This window comes from Sus scrofa, chromosome 1, assembly GCF_000003025.6.
Source record: "Sus scrofa isolate TJ Tabasco breed Duroc chromosome 1, Sscrofa11.1, whole genome shotgun sequence".
Taxonomy (NCBI): Eukaryota; Metazoa; Chordata; class Mammalia; order Artiodactyla; family Suidae; genus Sus; species Sus scrofa.
In genome coordinates, this window is record NC_010443.5 from 37,662,690 (window position 1) to 37,685,726 (window position 23,037).

The 23,037-nt window shown below is 40.0% G+C and overlaps 1 protein-coding gene across 6 annotated transcripts in view; it reads right to left on the reverse strand.

The window, feature by feature from the left end:
* Positions 4,787-23,037, reverse strand: part of TPD52L1 (tumor protein D52 like 1) — a 94,195-nt gene continuing 75,944 nt past the window's right edge. The window contains exons 4-9 of one of the 6 annotated variants that reach the window (XM_021088716.1): positions 19,649-19,750; positions 15,472-15,486; positions 13,588-13,626; positions 10,523-10,583; positions 8,748-8,829; positions 5,350-5,471 (exon numbers count right to left, since the gene is read on the reverse strand). In XM_021088716.1, the coding sequence (XP_020944375.1) occupies positions 8,785-8,829; positions 10,523-10,583; positions 13,588-13,626; positions 15,472-15,486; positions 19,649-19,750 (262 nt within the window). In that variant the 3' untranslated portion in view covers positions 5,350-5,471; positions 8,748-8,784. Of the gene's footprint in view, positions 5,472-7,741; positions 8,830-10,522; positions 10,584-13,587; positions 13,627-15,471; positions 15,487-19,648; positions 19,751-23,037 lie in introns of those variants that run through there. The other 5 variants (XM_021088718.1, XM_021088700.1, XM_021088712.1 and 2 more) reach the window with 5 other exon arrangements.

A 23,037-nucleotide genomic window follows, 5' to 3' on the forward strand; every position in this document is an offset into this window, starting at 1 on the left:
CTTTTTTTTCTTTTTGCCACACCTGTGGCATGTGGAAGTTCCCAGACCAGGGAACAAACCTGCACTGCAGTGACAATGCCAAATCCTTATTGCAAGAGAACTCCAGGAACCTGTTACTTGTTTTTCCTCCCTCCTGCTGCAGCATGAATCCCAATAAAGCCATGCCTAAATTTCTTGTCTGGCTTCTTAATTTCTGTGAAGCAGTCCAAGAACCCTGGATGGTAACAGTCTCAACCATCACTGTCTCAGGACTGCATTCCTGAAACAACTAGTGCAAGAATGGCAGGTGGAACAGACATTGCAAGGACGGATGGGGGTGAGAAGCCTACAATTGCCTGGGCCCAGCTCTCTGGTCAACTGGTGGTCACATCCTCTCAATGACCTCCTCCAACACAAACTCAAGGTAAAAAAGGAATTCCTTGTCACCTTGTAATGAGGAAGGGACCACTCCACTATCAAGAAGAAGTAGTGGAAGGCAGGGCTGCAGGGGGCACCTCAGGCCTGGTTTTCTCTGGCCTGTTCCTGGAGCTGACCTGGGGAGGGTGGTGGCTCCCCCCAAAACAATTCCTTGTTTTACCTTTGTTTGTGGGATGCCATTCCCCTAGCTGTTACATAATTCTCAGTGCTCTTGTATTTGAAAAATATTAATTCTAACAGAATGTCCAACCTATTTATCTCAAAGTCTTGTAATAGCTGCTCTGGGATAAATGACTGACGAAGTGCCTTGGGAAAAAGCAGCCACTGGACCCAGCATTTTTATTTAAGTAATTTGCCAATCTTTATAGTCAAGTGAGATCAGGGATGATTTCTGTGGGAGACTTAAGGTTATGTTCTTTGTGATCTGCTTTGATAGACACTCTACGGTATAAACTGAAAGTCAAGTAGAAAGGTAGAATGAAGAATTTTATAATTCTTAAATAAGATGATCAAAGTAACCATACGATTTGGCCAAATATAATAGTCTGAAATTAGATTTGAACACCAGAACAGGTTTGAAGAAGTGCTTTTTTCATTTCAGATTTAAATCACTTTAACCTTATCACCATCTTCCTTTATTGCACCCACCCACACTCCATTTTGACAAAAAGTGAGAGCGGAGGGTTGAGGTTACGGTTCACAAGCATATACACCATTTTTCAGTGAAGTTCTACATCGTTCAAGCTGACAGGTAATTTTGGAACAGTACAGTGGCAGCATTGCTGCTTAGATTCCCAGTGTTTTCTTCACGTTGACCACTGTGTCTGGCACGGCTTCTCAGGACCATCCATAGTCATGCACACTATGGAATAGTTTGTTCTGTTTTATATGGTTCAAGAGCAGATGTATTAAGTAAATGCATAATTTAGGGAAAGATACAGATGGCTCTGCTGACATGACTTAACAGTAGTCACAGTCTATGAGACTGGAATTTAAGACATAGCACAGGGAACTATACGAATCTCCTGAGATAGACATGATGGAAGATAGTATAAGAAAGGGGATATATATATAGATACATATATATATTCTATGTATAGATACATACACACACACACACACACACACACGCATATATGACTAAGTCACTTTGCTATATAGCAGAAATTGGCACGGCATTGTAAATCAACTATACTTCAATAAAAATATGTGAAAACAATAAAATGAAAAAAATTTTATCAGAGCAACAGGATTTAAAAGGATGATAATGGTTAAATTACAGAATGGCTTACTTTTTTTTTTTTTTTTTATTTTTTTTTTGTCTTTTGTCTTTTTGTTGTTGTTGTTGTTGCTATTTCTTGGGCCGCTCCCGCGGCATATGGAGGTTCCCAGGCTAGGGGTCGAATCGGAGCTGTAGCCACTGGCCTACACCAGAGCCACAGCAACACGGGATCCGAGCCGCGTCTGCAACCTACACCACAGCTCACGGCAACGCCGGATCGTTAACCCACTGAGCAAGGGCAGGGACCGAACCCGCAACCTCATGGTTCCTAGTCGGATTCGTTAACCACTGCGCCACAACGGGAACTCCAACTTTTTAAAAATATTAGTTTATTTTGTAATCACAATTCACATTGGAATTTTCAGTTATAGAGAAGCATTTTTGATCTCATACATGTTGTGGTATCATTTTGTACACATGATGCTGACCTGACCTGAAGTCATTTTGATTTGATAGTAAAAGGTTATGTCTATTGTATGCAAATACTGTTTAATACTTGTGGAACCTTTAAACTACTGCATGTGAACTGAGCCCAGATGGACAAAAATAGGGCAATTCAACAGCCAGTCAAGTTGGGATACACTGGCCCATGCAGTCAGGAAGACATGGCAGCTCCTCAGTAATAAGATGAGACCTACAAACAACTGATTTAATTATTTTACTGAGGATGTGGCTTCTTCGCACCCATCTCAAAACAAAATGACAAAAGACGACTCAGGTCATGACTATTATATCAATCCCAGATCACAGGGAATAATTTTAAAAAATCTTTCAATTAATAGAAGTGATGTGAGGAGTTCCCATCGTGGCTCAGTGGTTAACGAATCCAACTAGGAACCATGAGGTTGTGGGTTCGATCCCTGGCCTCACTCAGTGGGTTAAGGATCCAGCGTTGCTGTGAGCTGTGGTGTAGGTCACAGACACGGCTCAGATCCCGCGTTGCTGTGGCTCTGGTGTAGGCCAGTGGCTACAGCTCCAATTAGACCCCTAGCCTGGGAACCTCCATACACCGCGGGAGCGGCCCTAGAAAAGGCAAAAAAAAAAAAAAAAAAAAAAAAAAGTGATATTAATATAGTTTTAACAAACTGAAGAAATTAGAATTTTTGAAGAATAGTTTAAAATAAAAAGGTAAACTAGATCTTTATTTTAGCTTTGAGGCATTAGCACTAATTTACTTTGTTTTTCTATCCAGTTTTAATACTGTTTTCAGATTGTAAAGCTAAGATTATTATGTGTGGATATGGGTTGCTGAATGAAGATATTGGTTATAGCACTATAACTGCATTTTCTTTTCTCTCTCTCTCTCTTTTTTTTTTTTTTTTTTTGTCTTTTTAGGGCCACACCCATGGCACATGGAGGTTCGACCACAGGCTAGGGGTCGAATAGGAGCTACAGCTGCTGGCCGGTGCCACTGGATCCTTAACTCACTGAGCGAGGCCAGGGATCGAACCTGTGTCCTCATGGATACTAGTTGGGGTCATTAACCACTGAGCCACAATGAGAACTCTTTGCATTTTCTAATACAATGCAGCGTGCTGAATGCAGTCAAAAAGGTGGCAGTGAGTTTATAAAAGATGACCAGGCAACTGCAGATTGGCAGAGACATGAGGACAAACAGCAGCAGTGGGTGAGCAACGCAGTCACAAGCCAGCTGGAGGGGGTTTGGCTTCAACCAGCAGGCTAGAAGTGTAGGTGAGGGAGCATGCCAATGCTCCCACTGGCAGGGCTTCTTTGTCCACTCTTGTGAACTCCAGGTCAAGTTTACAGCACCATACCTTTTGCTCTTTTTTTTTTTTTTTTTTTCCTTTTCTAGGGCCGCTCCTGCAGCATATGGAGGTTCTCAGGCTAGTGGTCGAATTGGAGCTACAGCTGCCAGCCTACTCCAGAGCCACAGCAATGGGGGATCTGAGCCGTGTCTGTGACCTACACTACAGATCATGGCAACGCTGGATCCTTAACCCACTGAGTAAGGCCAGGGATGGAACCCGAAACCTCATGGTTTCTAGTCGGATTTGTTAACCACTGAGCCATGACAGGAACTCCATGCTCCTAAGATTTGAGACCTCAGTGATTACCTGGCCCTGAACCAGTTTGATTTTCAATTAGGTGGATGCTTCACTAATTTGAATAGAATTTTTTAGGTTGGCTTTATTTCATTATGTCACATATATCTGCTTCTATGTAATTAGTTAAATATGAACAATGAACATACTAACAATATATATTATACATAGTATAGATAGTATATTATTACTTATATATAATTATACACTACGCATTATTACTATATACATTTAAATGTATAGTTATATAGTATATGTATTATTACTACATACATTTAAATTGTGATTTTTTTAGTTGGAAGGTCTATTCTTTTTTTTTTGTCTTTTGTCTTTGTTGTTGTTGTTGCTATTTCTTGGGCCGCTCCCGCGGCATATGGAGGTTCCCAGGCTAGGGGTTGAATCGGAGCTGTAGCCACCGGCCTACGCCAGAGCCACAGCAACGCGGGATCCGAGCCGCGTCTGCGACCTACACCACAGCTCACGGCAACGCCGGATCGTTAACCCACTGAGCAAGGGCAGGGATCGAACCCGCAACCTCATGGTTCCTAGTCGGATTCGTTAACCACTGCGCCACGACGGGAACTCCTAGAAGGTCTATTCTGTGTGCATTTAAATAACGTAGATACATCCTGTAGAAGAAAAGAGAAGTGTATGATGTGGAGGTAAATAGTTAATGCAGAATCTGCTAGTTTTATATGCCACTGTTGTCATTCATGAAAGCAATTTGCAAACTGGAAAGGAGACTGCTTCTCCCATTTTCTAGCAATTCCTTTTCAGCTATCCCTTGTCTGCCTTCTCAGTAGTTATCTGAGTTCACTACTACTCTAGGTAGGTTAGAGAGAATCTTAGAGGAGATTGTTTTAGCATCCTAAGGAAGATGAGGTTATAATGACTTACATATCCTCTCCTTCACCAAATTAGCAGTAGAAGTTGATTTAAAATAGCATTTGCAGAATCATAGCTACTACCTTTTAAGGCCATCAACAGATCTGACACAAATGTAAAAAAATTAAGAACTCAGTCATCATTAAAATTAATTATTTTAATTGCTTAAATAAACATATAGAATTAAAGTAGATGAGGGAGATCACAAGCATTTTCATGAAATTTGCGGTGTTATCCCATTCATTGCTGGAGATGGTCAGAAAGCCCATCCAGTGGACAGAACGGAAAGGGGGCGCTCAGTCAGCTTTCAAAGACATGCACTTCGGACAGGAGGCCAAGCAAAAATCAAAGCAAATAATTAATAGCAGCTTGTTCGGAAAGTATGTTGAATTACACAAAACAATGGCCATGACCCGCTGTGTACCCGTTGACATCAAGACAATTTTAAAAAGATGACGATCTATGAATACTTAAGTGTGACTGTCAAGTGGTCCATCATCAACACAAATACAATGGAAATTACTTAATTAGACTTTGAGGAGAAGCCATTTGAAGAACAAGGTCAAGGCCTGGGTGGGTGGGATTTTGGTCTTCAGGTCTGGATGCGCAGGGAGGTTGGGGGTGCAGCGGGGGAGGGGGCGGCAGGGAAGGGTCCTGGAGGCGGCTAGAGGCTGCCGGGGGTCCGGGCGGCTCTAGCACTGCAGCTCCTCCTCCTCCTCCGCCCGCCGGGGGCCGCCGGCCGAGCTCTGCGCGCTGGCGTGGGCGGTGGAGCTGAGCACCTCCTCAAAGCTGCCTCCACCGTGATTCGTTCCGCCTACTTTCGTCTGCAATGGGCAGAGACGCAAATAGGCAGTTAGCTCGTTACTTCTGTAATCTCTTTATAAGATGAATTACTTTCAAATTCAGAAACTCTTTTTTGAGAGGGGAGGCAAAAGGGAAGTAAAGGTTGTGAAGTTAGTTTCCTTTGGCAGAGGGCTAGGATGTCATTCATATTTGGGTTCTGGGATTGGATTCGAAACTTAAATTTTGTACCACTTCAGCAACGCTCGCTTTATGTCTTCTACATCTAGCATTCTCAGTCCATTCAGGCGCATGTCCAAATCTATGGCTCTGCACCGTCTACTCAGTCACCCAGAGAACCGAATGAATGCAAATGGAACTGGATATTAAACTCCCCCAATTTTACAAATACGTGGATGCCTTCAAGTGACTTCAGCATTAGCAAGGCAATCCGGATTTCTGACAAATGTTTCCTGAAAGGCAGAGTGGCTCAACAGAACATGATTTCTGGTCTCCACTTTGAAAGTTGGAAACCAATCACGGCTTCAGCACTGGACGCCTCACGTCTTTCCAGGCAGTTGTCTTTACTGGAGGAATATCCCTTAAAATGCAAAATTATGAAGCTGTGTGAGGCTCCCTTTTTGCGTTCCTGTTATTGGCTAATAAGAATATGATCAAGAAAAAAATAATTAAGAAATATGATTTACTATTTTGAAAAAATTCCTTACTAAAAAGTCTTTCAAAAGAATATTTAATGGTCCAAAATGCTAAGTGCAAGTCTGACTAATGGTCACATCGGCCTTCCTTCAACAATTAACAAAAGGGAAAAACATTCTGAAGAAAAGAAAGGCAGAGAATAGATAATGTTGCTATTCCCCAAATGCTGTCTACATCTCACTGTCACTTATCATCACACACAAGGAACATAAGCCACACTGGAGAATGTATGTTTATTGCCTGACTTGCCCTTTTAAAACCTTAAGCAGGGTTTAAAAGCAGTTCAGTCATCGCAAATCACAAACACACCTTTCTCACACTGTCACTAAAATCTTTCTCTGCCTCTGTAAATTCAGTTACTAAGTTGAATTTTTCCACTCTGCTTGGGATTGGAAAACTCATTCTGGAAAGTGACAGATTATAAATATTTTAGTCTCTGTCACAAATACCCAAATCAGCCATTGTATAAAGCAGCCAAGACAACACATAAGTGAATGAGCATGGCTGTGTTCCATAAAGGCTGTATATCTGGACACTGAGATGTTAATTTCATTTAGTTCAATTTTCACATCACAAAATATTATTTTTCCTTTGATTTTTTTCCCACTATCAAAAAAAAAGTGAAAACCACTATTAATGTATAGACTCTTTAAAAATAGGCAACCAGCTGGATTTGGCCCATAAGCCTTAGTTTGCAGAGCTTAGGCACAGAGCATGGATTCCTCCTCTACTCTGTGTTATCTCAGCACTGGGAAGAAGCATGCTTGGTTTCGCTATGCTTATTTCTTTTCTGAGAGAGAATGTTAATTCAATGTAATTGACTATTAATAGTCACATCTTCTTTATTTGCATTCTCTTTTGTGATAAAGGTCACACACAGTGTTGAATCAGGCAAATACCAATTATAGATGTTTTTTTCTGGGCTTTGTTTTATTCTTCTCTTCTATTTCTTGATTTCTTAAGTCAAAATAGAACAAGTAAAGATGAAGGAAACCACAAAGAAATTTGACAGAGAAAGGAGTAGACTAAAGGGGTTTCCTAACCATGTGGGTTTCATGACTGGATTCTACAATACTTTAGCCAAGGACCTGCTTGAGCAAAGATGTGAACAATAAGCCTGTCCTGGATCTGTCCCTTGAAAATGTTTTTTCATCCTAGAATTTGTCACTTTGTCCCCAACATTATAATTGTTCTTGGCAAACAAGTTTTATTTGGATTATTAAATTGGGCTTCCTAATCTCTCAGAATAAAATATCTGATTGAAAGGACACAAAGAAACAATATGTATAACATCTTGCTTTTTTTTAAGGTTTTAATTCAAGCCACACAATATACTCATCAAAAAGTAGGTGCACTGTGTTGTTCCAGTTGTGGCTCAGCGGTTAGCGAACCCAACTGGCATCCATGAGGATGCAGGTTCAATCCCTGGCCTTGTTCAGTGGGTTAAGGATTTGGCGTTGCAGTGACTTGTGGTTTAGGTTGCAGATACAGCTTGGATCCCAAATTGCTGTGCCTGTGGCATAGCCCGGCAGCTGTAGTTCTGATTTGACCCCTAGCCTGGGAACCTCCATATGCCACAGGTGCGGCCCTAAAAGGTAAAAAGACAAAAAAAAAAAAAAAAAAAAAAGGTAGGTGCATTGAAACCATGTCCTGTTTGATATGGGTGCAGAATGACTGGAAGGGAGGTAGTTGCCCGTGATTCATTGGAACATGGCAGAACATTCCAAATATGCTTTCACGGGAGTGAGCTAATTCTGGGTCTGTTTCCTATTTGCTTGTTTTAGATGAAATAGAAATTGTGCTCATTGAGTGTACAGGTGACATCAGTCAAGATGTAGGCAGAAAGGCGTTACATTTTATATGATTATGATGAATTGGCAAGTTTTCCACAGAAAATCAATCTACACAATTGGGTATAAGAACCATCCACTGGGTGAAAATGCCAGATGGGGGGACAGATTGTGTGAGAAGGTGGCAGGAAAGGACCTCACTGCACAGAACATTATTTCTAATAGAACACAAATATGAACACGACTCCCTTAAAGCGGTGTTTGAAAAATCAGGCTCAAAGCAGTATGTGGGAGCAGAAATACAGCACACAGACCTGCAAGGAATTTCACTCATCCTTACTGATTCATGAGTCATTCCTTCAGCAGGAAACAGCCTCGGGATCCATAGTTGAAGAAAGTTAGAGAAGTTTTGGAGAAGATTGAGAACACAAAAGTAAATTATGAAGAAAATAAACTCTACAAAGAAAGGTTAAGCATCTATTGTTTAGTCTGAAGTAAAAAAAGGAATAAGATATTTGTAATTATTAAGTGGGAGATCTAACACAAAGCTTGATTATTCGCTATTCTCCATTGCCTGTGTGGGCAGAATAAGAGAAGCTAGGCATTGACCGTGACCCAGGAAGTGGGTGGAATGTGAGTCTTGTGAGACACATGGACAGTTGTGCAATAGAGAATCTGCTTTCAGGAAGTCTCGACACAGGCTGGTATCTGGTTGGCTGAGTTAGTTTTGTAAGTGTCTAAAGGAGGAGGCAGGCTCTCTACCTTCCAACCAGATGAGGTAAGAAAAGTGAGAAGCTGAGAGTGTGAGCTTACCAGAATTTCCTAAAAGCAAATGAAAATAGGTTGTCCTTTATTCTTCTTTTGCTTCTTCATATCTCCTTCTTCTAAAGAAAACCTAAAAAGTACAACTTCTCCTACATCAGAACTTGTCTAACAAACAATAGAATCCAACCTCCTTGGACCGTCTAAGGCTCAGAACCAAACACTGAGAGATTAGCTCCTAGAGTTTTTTTGAATCTTTTGTTTTGAAATTAGATCATGTGGCAAGAGAAATGTCTGTGATACTGCATGTCCTTCCCTATAAAAAGTTTTCCCTACAAATAGGGGCAATGTAATGCCTCCTCCTGGTCCTTATCCACTAAATAAATGATGATGTTGACAAACAGAGTAGTAAAAATACACAACTAGAAATTGCCAGTAAATAAGACCCACAAAGGTGTGGTGACTGCTGAGTAATATTTTCATTCTTGGGCCTTAAACACCTAATTAGATGCCTGGAAAAGAGAAGATTATGTGAAAACCCTCCTCTAAGGGGAAAGACCCTCTGGGCCAAAAATCAATAAGAGCATCTATCTAAGACCTCGAGTAAGGAATAACTTACTCCTCACAGACTCTTATCAGGCAGCACATGTGAGGGTGGTATGATGCAGAAGCAGCTGGGTAACCAGCACATGCCCATATCTGCTTCTGATCTGGTTAAAGATCATACAGTCCTAATTTTCCCACTAATAGGGTAATACAGAAATGGATTGTAGGAGTTCTTGTAGTGGCTCAGTGGTTAATGAATCCAACTAGGAGCCATGAAGTTGCGGGTTCGATCCCTGGACTTGCTCAGTGGCTTAAGGATCTGGTGTTGCCGTGAGCTGTGGTGTAGGTCGCAGACGTGGCTCAGATCCTGCATTGCTGTGGCTCTGGTGTAGGCGGGTGGCTACAGCTCTGATTAGACCCCCTAGCATGAAAACCTCATATGCCATGGAAGCAACCCTAGAAAAGGCAAAAAGACCAAAAAAAAAAAAAAAAAGGATTGTATGCAAAATAGTGATAATGATAGCAAGATATAAAGTTCAGGTGATATCTTAAAAAAATCTTGTACTATCAATGATATGCCCTGTTTTAAAAGTTCTATATATTTTAAGACTACACTGATTATATTTTTTCTCCTTTTCCCTCTGTACATTAACTGATCTATGTTGAAACAATAAATTCAATGAATTTTTTGGCACCTACTGTAGAACAGGCATACTTTCAGTTTATACTAAGGGAACAAACACGCTGATAGAAAATAAAGCATTTTGTAACTCAGCTTTATTTTCCCTCCATGAAAACTGGGTTGTGTTCAGTATGTGAATGGAATAAACAAGTCTAGGTGGTTGACGGGTGGAGGATGGCAGGATGGAGCCAAGTTCTTTTTTACTGGTCCAGGTCCACAGCAGAGGAGCTCTGAGCTATTGCTAAACTTTCACTTACACTCCAAATGCAGAGTTCACATGTCCTTCGTCCTATTCATAATTATCTATCACATATCTGCATTGAGTTCTAACCATTGAGGAGATGAACACAAACCCCAATTCATTTAATGAATAATTCACTTCTGAATGGTTTATGTGAACAACTCTGTAAGGATATAGTAATACCATTCAATACTGGTTTTATTTATAGATTTATATGTGAAGAAAAGTGACTCTGTGCAAGGCTGCCTTCTTGGCTGCACCGAACGCTGGTAGCCCCACCTTTGGAACCAGCAGCAGCAATGACTAAGCTGTCCTGAGTCAATGATCCCAATGACACACAATTCACTTCGTCTGTACCTTAAGGCTTGTGACAGTTGTTTCAACCCTCTCCTCAAATGATTTGAAAGTAGGAGAATTCCTAAAATAACAAGAAAAAGAGAGGTCAGCTCCAAAGACCTAGCTGTTTTAGCAACCATGCTGTCTGATTTCTGCTCTTACATGCAAATATCACCTCTGCCCCAGAGCTAGTTGTTGGTTTGCTACCTACACCAACCAGGTTTGAAATACATTTTGCTTCTGCTAGGTGGGATCCAGGAACCATAAGGTGACATGGAATTGTTCTAAGTAAAAGAGACATTCAACTAAAGAATAACTAACATAGCATTTGGCAATGATACAACTGTAAATTATCCTATGGTGTACCAGAAATCATTTCCAATGAGTTAAAGGAGGGATAGCTTAATTTTTCATTTACTAATGAACTGGTTCTATCACAACATTCCTTTTCCCAACTCAGTTGTTCTGTAGGCTATGGAAAATCTCACTTCTGAAGAATGTCATGTTCGAGTTTTCCCACTTGGAATTTTAAAAGTCATTTATTTTAGTGAATGTGAGACAAGACAGAAATAGCTCAAGGAAAAAAAAAGTTTATATGTTTTTAAACTTTAAAGTTTTAAAAGTATTCTGTCAATGTTCAGGAAGTAGTGTTTCTGAAAGACAATGTGTTCATTATTTTAAGTTGAAATATATTCATTACTTGTCTAATACTTGATCAAAATGGTATTATTAGCACATGTTATAGTTCCTTCCAAAGAAAATATACTCATTTGTTCTTACCAGACAGAACCTTTGCAGTCTATCAACATTTTATTTGTGACTCGTTCATTCACTGTGGTAAATAATCTACATATCATTTTGTTATATTAAGATTTAGATCCTTCATTTGGTGCTTTCTGGTTTCCCATACTGAATTTGGCCTCATGACATTATGATTTATTGACATCATTACCATTAAAAATGATATCAAGTCCAATGGAGGAAAAAGGAACTGAATTCAAAATGTATCTTAAAACTTGTGTGCATGTCACCTTTCAGCAACATGACTGCCATCATTTTCAAGTCAAATAATTCACTATATTTGATAAGCCACTTGCTACTCTCTCTCAAGTGCAGAAGAAATAAAATAAGAGGAATGGCCTAAAGAAACATTTCTCTCTTAGAGAATGGTTATAAAATATGGGTTTCATTGTATGGCAGGGGATGTGGCATGGCTCTTATACTATCAAAAGGAAACTAATGCAGAGATTATGTTTTTGAATGAATTTGGCTTTGTTAGGGATTGTCTCCTAAAACTCTGATGCTCCAGATGGTCAAATGCATTTGCATCCAGGCTATAGGAACTAACAATGGTGAGTTCAGAGGGCCCGAGCACGTGGCATTACATCTTGTACATGACTCAAACATGAGTCAAACTCCTAGGGGTCATCTTCTACAGTACCTGTCTCATGATGAAATATCAGTGAAATTACACATGAATGCCTCAAAAGTATATACTTAGAGCACCTTACTTCCACTGCAAGTTTTATCTGGCCAAGCTACACAGGACCACAGTGGGCAGACAGTTCAGCCTAGTGGTTCATGGTTATATGTTAGTTGAGTAAAATCATTTTTTTTAAAGTTAATTTCAGTCAAGGTCATGAGGAACGCCTTTGACTGACAGGTCACTAGATGGATTCCTGGTTCACAGAAGAGAACCGTATTAATTTTTTTAAGCTCTCTTTGGACACCTAGACTTTAAAAATCTGACTAGTAAAGGAGCTCAGAGCCATAAACTGCACTGCTCAGTTTTCTTATGCTAAGGGGAGCAAGTCATTCAAATATGCACGAAGCAATCTTAAATCTGTACTCTCTGTGTATCACCAAATTAGGGAGATCAAATGCTGTGGTTAAATTTCCAAAGTAACCAAACAACCCCAGTGTGGAAGAGATGTCATCAAATATAATAAAACAGAAGCTTCTCTAATTAAATTACACTAGAGTGTGTGCTGGAGAACAGGGAGAAACTGTTCAGATACTGTTCAGATTTAATCGTATCATAAATTACAGACTTATAGCACTGCAAATGATCTTAGAAAAAAATCGGCTTCAGTGGGTTCAAACTATTTAGAGTGACTAAACTCCCTCTAAGATGTATTCATATAAAGCAGGAAGAAGAGACACAATTCTGAAGCAGCGAAAGAGGGTCCTGAAGGCTGAATCCCCTCGCACTGAGCCCCCTACCAAGGCAGCCCAAGACAGCGCAAGGACTCCTGTTTTTATCGGGCGCCGTGGGAGGAGCAGTAAAACTAGTTCTAGTCTCTTATTTTAAACATGATGAAATTATTGTCACTGAGGTGACCTTCCTCAGGCTGCCAAGTTCATTCTCAGCAGAACCAGACTACAACCTGCATCTTCTGAATCCCAATCTAACATTCATTCCTCTATACCTTATTGATAATACTTTGATTTCATCTGATTGTATCACTAAGTCATGCCAACTGGCAGCAGGGAACATCTTTCTCAGGAATTTTCATCTGACCAGTAATTTTAATATTTTTATTATTCAACAGACACCTCACCTTAGTATTTCCCTTTAAAAAATCCTAATGGTATCATTTCTAGAACTGTAGCCCTCGTAATCTCTTTATCTCTTCATTTAAACTTGCTCTCAGGCTTACATTTAATTCTGTGGAAATAAATGGATTTCTACCTTTGTATGTGTGCCTGGAATGTTCCAGGCCCTGTTCTAAGTGCTTTACACAGGTTATACATCTCACAACAACCATATGAGGTAGGTCTTATTTCTCCCAGTATATGGATAAGAGAATGGTTCTAGATCTGGAGATAGCTTAAATAACTTGTTTCAGGTCACACAAAACAGGAGAGGGTGAATTAACACTGTCTATTCAACACCCCAAGCTCATTATGCCTATAATACTTCTGCAGGATTGTCAGCCTTTTTTCCTGAGGGCCATCAGGAAAGAATAAGACAGGTCATAGTGCTTTCTTTCATATAAAGGAAAAGCAAACCACAGAGTATCAATAAAGTGACCCTTCATACACATTGTATATTGATATTATGTAAAATAAATTACACACATTACCTCATAGCAGGCATACTTATGGAATGGCGGATGGAGTAGCTTCAGGGCAAAAGCAGATTAAAGGGGAAGAAAAAGAAAGAAAAAAGAAGATAGAACAATATAAGTACATGAGAAACTTCCTATTCAGTTTTAAAACAGCAGTTTCAACTATCTCAAGTCTTCATTGCCCTCCCCACCAAGATATTTGTTTTTATCGGGCAGGAGGGTCCACAGTCACTTCCAAGGGTGTGAAGGAAGAGCAGAAGGTCCATGGCTGCATATTCTTTTTATTTTCTGTAGGTTCCCCTGAGGTCAAGAAATATGAGACTATGTGGTTTCCCCCGCGTCTGCCCAGTCACCCATGGCCATGCTCTCCTGGTCCAACTCTCTTCTGTTCAGGAAGAGAGCAAGGGGCAAGGGGCAAGCAAGTAGAGCCAGGCAACTCAGAGCTAAGCATTGCATTCAAGAGAAGCTCTCCCGAGGACTGAACCTAGTTAACATGAGTCCGTCAGGGAAGCACGCCACATAAACCCAAGTTACAGAGTCTGACATGGGAGCAAGGACTTGTGCATCCATCCTAGGACATCTGGTACAAAGATCCACTTTTCTTTTTCTTTTTTAGGGCTACAGGTGCAACATTTAGAGATTCCCAGGCCAGGGGTCAGAGCTGCAGCTGCCAGCCACAGACACAGTCACAGCAATGCAGGACCCAAGCCGTGTCTGTGACCTACACCACAGCTCACAGCAATGCAGGATCCTTTAATGCACTGAGTGGGGCCAGGGACCAAACCTGCATCTTCATGGATATTAGTCAGGTTCGTTTCCACTGAATCACAACAGGAACTCCAAAGATCCACTCTTCTGAGAACTCTCAGAGCATCAGCCTTCTCCCCCTGTTACTCCTACAGCGGCTAATGCGCCTTCGCACTGACTGCCTGCCTGCTAGTTCTCCGTGAGCTCCACTTAGAAATCAGGCTGGGCTGAGGAAGGGAGCAAATGGGGGTCCATTTCTCAGGCTAGCATTCCCTCATCCACTTCCCAACACTGTCCCTGCCTTCCCTTCTCCCAAGAAGCTGAGAGGGAAGGGATCAAACTCATCACCTCTCCTGACAATATCCACTGAGGTCATTAGCAGGAGCAGCGCTTTCCTAGAACTCAGAAAAGGATGAAGAAATGCAGGGGATACTTACAGGCTTACCCTAGACACTCCCTTAAGGAAATACAGGCAAAATATTTCCTCATAAATTACATTAAGAATTACTAAAAGAAATTCATCAACAATGTTCAATCTCTTCATCTCTTTAAATACAGTTCTCTTAGGGAAAAAAGATTAATGTATATGATAAGATTCCACTCAAAGGAGGCTTAATTCAGAGACCTGGGGCTGACAATTGCACACGTGCCAACAATTGAGCTCTCTAGTGACCCTTCTCCTCTTCAAGCTCAGAAGGTACAGAAAGTTGAAGGTGAACCATCTGCTTAAGTAACAGTTACAGGAAGTTCAGAAAAACACAACAATTGAGAGAAAATAATTTTCTTATTTCACAACTTGACTTTCGAAAAGTTTCATAAACATACACGACTCTCAATTTCCACTTTCTTTATCTTGTTTCAATGCTAAGGCTTTCGGCCAATGTAGGAAGGAGTGATGCAGAAAAAGACCCCCGAGGGATGGCTTGGCAAGTGAAAGTGGTGTAAATGATCCGGAAGTGAGAGGAACATGGGCTTAAATAGATTCAAATGCATTCAGTGCCCCATACTCTGTAACTCCCCAGCAGTGAACACTCTTAGGAAAAGAGGTGTGGTCCTTTGGCTGGGGCACAGCCACAGTGTGAAGGGAACAATGGGCTCAGTGGAGGAAGGGAGCTTTGAGGGAGCCTGCAGGGCCCTGGGGACAGAGCTTACCCAATGGAGTGAGACCTTTATCCAGCCAGGGCAGCACAGGAGAGAAGAGAGGAACGGGATTAGCACAACAGGATGCAAGAAAGGACCGCACTGCCCTCTGTCCCCTCTTTCAAGAGCCCCAAGGAAAAATGAGGCCACTCTGCTCTCTACTGGTAAGTACCCTGACTTTTCAATGTCTTCACAATTACTCTGGCAACCCGCTATATATTGTGCTTCTCACTATTTTGCTCATGGATACATAGAGATAGATGGTTGGACAGTCTAATGAAGTTAGATGCTTCCTCCAAAGGTTTCCTCGCCACTAGATCACAGGCAGTTTGAACAAATTCACCGAGAAGTTCCAAGAAGATGGCAACACTATTATTATAAAAATGATTCTAATAGCTTGTGTTTCTTCAGAGTACTTTCATAAATGTGACCTCATTCTAACTTCCAAGAACGCAATTCAGTTGGTAGCTCTTAACAGTGTTATCTGCCAGAAGGAGAAGGAGGCGGAGCAATTCTGTGACTGGGCTGAGGGAGCTTCACTTAGCGGCTATCAGGATAAAATGAGAACCTTAGCGCAGGAAATATTATCTATTTTTATAAAAATCTAAATTAAATCCTCATGTAGTGCTTTTCACCCAGTTATTAAAAAGCCCAAATTCTAGGTTTTAAAATCAATAAATATTAACCTATAATTATTTTAAAGAAAAACTGAGGGGTGCTGTTTTTCTTAAGTATCCAAATTTTGTTGGCAATATTTTTGAACAAATTCAGAAATTTGTTCTCAGACTTCATAAAAGAATTTTATGGTATAACTAACAAAATATAAAATAATATGATATTTTTAAATTAAAAGGGGTTCAAAGTAAAATGCCTGTGATAAACTTTTTAAATTTTATAGTGTGAAAATAAATTTAAATGAAAAATTTAAAACTAACTTTTCTCATTTAAGAATTATTATTATATTATGGAGTTCCATCGTGACACAGTGGTTAACAAATCCGACTAGGAACCATGAGGTTGTGGGTTTGATCCCTGGCCCTGCTCAGTGGGTTAAGGATCCAGCATTGCCGTGAGTTGTGGTGTAGGTTGCAGATGCTTCTCGGATCCCGCTTTGTTGCTGTGGCTCTGGCGTAGGCCGGTGGCTACAGCTCTGATTTGACCCCTAGCCTGGGAACCTCCAGGGAAATGTGTTCAGTCTCTTGGGTAAGAACCTGATGGAAAATGGAAAAAAAAAAGGGTGGGGCATGGGTGAATGGATCACTTTATTGTACAGCGGAAATGGAAGAAATATTGTAAATCGACTGTACTTTAAGAAAAATTAAAAAAAAAAAGAGAGAACTCAAAGTCCAAAAGTGAAAAAAAAAAAGCAGATTATGAGAAATAAAAATGGACAATTACTTTATGAGCTCTAAAGCTTACAGTTTTCTGAGCCCTATTTAAGAAAAAGAATACTGGAGTTACTATTGTAGCACAGTGGTTAACGAATCCGAGTAGGAACCATGAGGTTGAGGGTTCAATCCCTGGCCTTGCTCAGTGGGTTAGGGATCTGGCGTTGCCGTGAACTGTGGTGTAGGTTGCAGACGCAGCTCAGATCCCGCATTGCTGTGGCTCTGGCGTAGGCTGGCAGCTACGGCTCCGATTAGACCCCTAGCCTGGGAACCTCCATACGCCGCAGGAGCGGCACAAGAAAAGGCAAAAAGAACAACAACAACAAAAAAGATCATTATATTAAACTTAAGTAATTTTCAAATATGACTTTCACATCTATTACTTGTTACAGTATAATTAAAACTAAAAATTCTTTGTAAAACTTGTTGCTTTCACAGGGACTTATCCTTACTTAGATAGAAATGTTAGATATTATAGTTTGAGAAAAACATAGGTCTGAAAACATAGGTCTACAAAATATTACAGGACCACATTTGAATCTCTAGTAATGAAGGCCATTATTTCCTAATATTTTTTTGTCACAGTTTATAATGAAAGTTGTGTATGCTCTATACAGAGCAATAATTAAGGAGAAGTTTGGAACTCCTGAGAAATAGGTTATTCATTATGCTAAAACAGAGCCGCACTGAAACAGGAGGAAAGGCAGTCAACACAAACTCGATGTTACACCCAGTTCTTGTAAGAACACAAGTATGTGTCAACATGCTGCAGGTGTGAAACACAGTCTTCGTTCTTTACAACTTAGAGCCTTGATGAAACACAGAGTGCTCCTGTTCATGGACTCGCTCTAATTTCTGTCCTGTGAGGCACCCTTGTAACAGAGACAGCTACCTAGTAAAGGTAAAAGTAACATTTATTGGTGTTTAATACATGGCAGGCTCTCTTCTGCTACTTGTATAATAACCTGACGAGGCTGGTACTCTTACCCCGGTCTATAACTGAGACCACCCAGGCAGAGGTGAGCTAAGCGACACTAGACATCCTTATAATGTGACCACCTCAAGTCAGATCACCTGGGAGCTTGCTCCAAACAAATTCCCAAGCTTGTTGAAACCTCAGAGAGAAGTGGAATCTGGGCATATGCATTTAAACAAGTTTTAGAGGTGTCTGTAAGGTCCCCTAAAGGTGGAGAAATACTGTTCTAGTTGGCAGTATTATACTGCGATCCCAGTGTTCAAATGAAATGTTTCAACTCAGAATGTGGAGAAAAAATTTTATAAACATGGCAAAATACGTTTTCTTGGATATAACTAGTGATAAGGTCTTTCCTGTTTTAAGGTACAATTTAATTAGTTTAGATAAATGTTTTAATGCCATTGAAATGACTGTAAATTTTATCTGTAATAAAGTTTGGGTTAATTAATAATCCAGAATATTTTACCTGTTCATCACACATTGCCTCTGAAGAATTTTAATTGCTATTGCTTTATTAGCAAAAATGAAGATAAAACAATGTACTCGAATTCATGCACATGTACTTACTTAACTCTAGCCTCATGAACACCAAGTTATTAAGATGATTTATGAATATTTAGCATAATCCAGCAATTTCTGAAGTCAAAAAATAACTTAAAGATATAAATATTTGCTTCTAGGTATCAAGGCTGCAGGGTAATAAAGAGAGCGATAGTTCACAAATCCAGTGAAACAATTTGCACATATCTTTTTAAAGAAAAAATGTAAAGTGTACTTGACAAGATGAATTTGATTTCTAGAGAGAAACTGATTTGTTAAGAAAAATCTCCAAAGCTGATATATCAGCCAAATTCAAAATCAACTATGATAGGTATATAAAAAAGCAAAAAATATGAGAGTAGCAGCTCGACATAACTTCCTAGAATATAACATAAAAAATTAAAATATGACTATTTTTGTTTATGTACATTGTTTCTCTGGTGCCTAAAACAAGGTCTTTTGGTTCTCAATTAAAAATCCTGATGTTCACCCTAATTTTATATAATAAACATAAAAAAAACTGACATGTGCAAGTGGAACTGGTTTAAAAGTTTTGCTACAGCTATGCACTGGAAAATGCACAGCCATGAAAAATGAAAATAAAGGACTTCCCTTGTGGCATGGTGGGTTAAGGATCCAGCATTGTCACTGCATCGGCTCAGGTTGCTGCTGTGGTTCAAGTTCAGTCCCTGGCCCAGGAACTTCCACACGCCAAGGATGCGGCCAATAAATATAATAAAGAGGTGATAAACATTTATTAACATATTCACAATATATTGCTAAAGTGGAGAAAGAAACCTACCAGAAGCATACATCCTATGATACCTTTTTAGAAGAATAAATATCTATGCATTTAGCATAGAAAAATATATATATATATACTAGATGGATGTATACAAAAATGGAACCAAGAAAAGTTTATTGAAGCATATTCCACTGAATGCATGTTTTAACTTATTGTTAAACTGCAATGATTAAAATTCAATGTGTACTGCATTCTTCTGAAATCTCCCCTTACTACTGGTGATGAGAGGCACCTCTATCTTCTATTTTTACTAGGTTGGGTCCTAGTGGAAAAGGCATCTCTGGGACCAGGTTCACTAAGCTGACCTTCAAAGAAACTGTCCCAATGTAAAAATGTATCTCATTCACCAATACTGTCAGCCACATAAAATGCTAATCCAACAACAGAAAAGAATATGTTAGGAAGACCAGCCAGAGATACTGCTCCCCTTTCTCACAAGCCAGGGCTTAGCTGCATTCCTATGGTTCTGTCCCCCAGTACCTCATGTCTCCAAACTTCTTGCTGATGGCCGTCCCCACATTGCTGAAAGCTGCAGTTGCCTTCTGCCCTGCGTGACTCAGGGTTTCCTGTGTTTTCTTGTAGCTGGAAATAAAACAGAAAGTAACACAGTTGATATATCATGATCAGCCATTAAACACTCATCCTCCTTCTCTCTCCTGACTTTGAAAATCCCCTTTCTGAAACAGGTTTGGGAAGACCATCCCTGGAAGTAATTTTTTCTATTCATTGCTTGGGGAGGATGGGTTGGCAGCTGCTCAGGGAGAAAATCAGATCATTAAATCTGAATTCAGGAAAAATATATATACACAAGTCCAGATCTGAATGTGCAGATCTTTAATTACAAATAGCAGAACTACTCTGAGTACAGAGTTATTCTTAAAGAGGTGTATTAACTCTATGAGGAGATGATGAAAGCTCTAGCCATCAAAGGTAATTAACACAAATTAGAAAATGCGTATTTCAAAGTGAAATTTAAGCTCTTGTTTTCTTGGGTCAAAGTAACCATTAAAAGACAACATAGAACTAGTACTTATTTTTCTAATACTTAGAGCTGGGAATAGGAAGGGCTCATAATTTTAAGACAATATAGTAACTTATTTAAAAATAGTTTTAGGAATATAGTACTGGAGTGATCTGTTCATAAACCTAAGTGCCCACTAGGTTGACTCCCTAAAGGCAAGGCAGTCATTTACTTTGTGTCTCCAGTATCTGGCAAAGGGATATAGGAGAAATTAAATAAATACTAGATGAATGAATGGATGATCAAATAGGATGCTCCTCTGTGGCTCTGAACTGGGAATCGTGGCAGTAAGAACAGAGAGATGAGAAGGATTAGAGAGAGAGAGTGGACAGACTTGACAGGAGGGTAGAAGTGACCAAGAGCACAGGATGAAAAGATGGGCTTAAAGTTTTGAGCATGGTGACAGCTGGAATATTTATTGGGCGGGGAAATTTCTAAGAATTAATAAAGTATGGGGGGAAAAAAGGCACTTAACCTGAAAGAATAAAAATAAATAAGCAAAAAGTTTTATGCATCATTTCACAACATCTGTAAATCATTATGCTCTAAACTGATTCTGTGCTACATGTCAATTATATCCCAATAAAACTGAAACAAACCAAAACAGAAAGGTTTTTCTACAGATTAAAAAAAAATTTAATTCTTATAATGCACATACCATCTTCTTCCATCTTGCTTCTGGGTAAGTTCCCCCCAAATTGTCTGCTTAATTTGCCTAGAACACTTGCGTGCATATGCATGGCGCCTCTGAGAAGACTTTATTCCTAGGAAATCCATGTATGGGAGCTTCCCTTATCCCTCCACCCCTTCTGTCTCCCACAAGTCATGCAGTCCTAAGTATACAATCAGACCCTAAGCAAATGCTTTAACACATGCCCCTGGGTCCTCCTCAGGACTGAAATCACTTTATATATACGGTATTCTATTCTTCCTCTTCTGTGAGGAGGAAGCACTGGGTCTATAGTATTATCAGCACCATATGTTATTTACTTACACAATGTCTGTTTTTCAGGAACTGTAAAAAGCATGTATTATCTAGGTGATAAAACCAAACTGAATATTCATTTACTCAACAGACCTTTCCTAGGGAGGGAAAACCAAGAGGAAGAGGGTCAAAGAAGAGTCTGGTGAACAGGAGGGGACCTGTATCTCTGGGAAGATGTGTGTGAGTAGTAGAATGGGGAAGGCAGACCCTAGACAGCTTTGGGTCAAGTAGCATATGAGAGGTGAGACGATGAAAGGAAGGACTGGCTTTTAGGATGTTTGCCTAATTTTGTTCCCTGCCAAGTCACACAAAAATAAGTTATCCAAATTATAATTTTGTTTTTATATTTTACTACAGGATTTTAGGGTTTTTTTTGGGGGGGGCCACACCCACTGCATATTGCATATGGAAGTTCCCAAGTGGAATCACAGCTGCAGCTGCTGGCCTACACCACAGCCACAGCAATGTGGGATCCAAGCCACGACTGCAATCTACACCACAGCTCACGGTAACGCTGGGTTCCCCGACCCACTGAGTGCGGCCAGGGATCAAACCCACATCCTCATGGATACGCAATAGGAACCCTGAGACATTATGAATTTGATGGCTCAATTAAAAACAGCCAGGTAGAAGCATAGTTGGCCTGCTGCATCTACAGAGTCTATAACTATGGATTTGACCAACCAAAATTGGAAAATATTTGGCAAAAATATCCTAGGAAGTTCCAAAATGCTAAACTTGAATTTGCCATGCATGGGCAACTATTTCTATAAAATTTACATTGTATTTACAACTTACATTGTATTGGGTATTCTAGGTAAGCTAGAGATGATTTAAAGAATATGGAAGGATGCATACAGGTCTTATGCAAATACTACACCATTTTATATAAAGGATCTGAACATCCATGGATTTTGGTATCTGCATGGGTCCTGGGACAAATCCCCTGCAGATAACAAGGACAGACTATACATATAATAAGCAATAATAAACATACTTCTTTATCAAAATGTCACCTGGGTGTACACAGTCATCTGATTGCTTTAATGAGGTATTAGTGACATTTACGTCCTCACCAAGAAAGATGCATCTCTCTATGTGAAATTTCAAAGTTAAAATTCAGCCATATGGATAGCTCCATGGAATGTTAAAGATTTTCAGGACTGCTAACTCTCTATTTCTGAGAATTACATAATATTAAATCTGAAAGGGACTAGGGCCCAATCCCTTAAGACTACAGATGATGGCACCGAGGCCCAGAAACTTTGAGTGATTCTTTAATGACAGAAGTAGGGCTAGGAATGGGCAGTGTGTCTGCCTTCCATCAGAATGTCTTATTGCCAGGAGGCAAAAAACATCTGAGGGCGAGTTGGGTCAGCTGTCTATAGCTCCAGGGTTTGTGGAGAGAAATCATACTACTATATTTCAAGAATTTTAAAATGCATGTTTTCTCCCCACATTTTTACACCTCTTTCTGAGGCTAACCACCACATTTCTTCAAAACAATTAGTAGTCATTTGATATACATTACTCAGAGACCAATAATCTATAAAAAGAGATTTCGAGGGGCTAGGTAATGAGACAGTGTTACACGTGAGGAACTGAGCTCCACAACAAAGTAGCCAGGGACTCCTTGGGAGACAGGCCAGCAGGCTTGGAGCATTTAAAAGCTGCAGGGAGTCCATCACAGTCTAAGTGAAGGGTCCCTCTGGACCTGTGCACGCCAGTCCCTGTACCTTATGGTGCATCCTAATTGGGTGATCTTAAAACTGAGTAAGATCTTAAAATTGTCCCCATCCAGAGGCTAGGAGCCTGCATCTTGAAAAAGGACCCTTCTGTCAGGCCACTGATAACCCCAAGGAA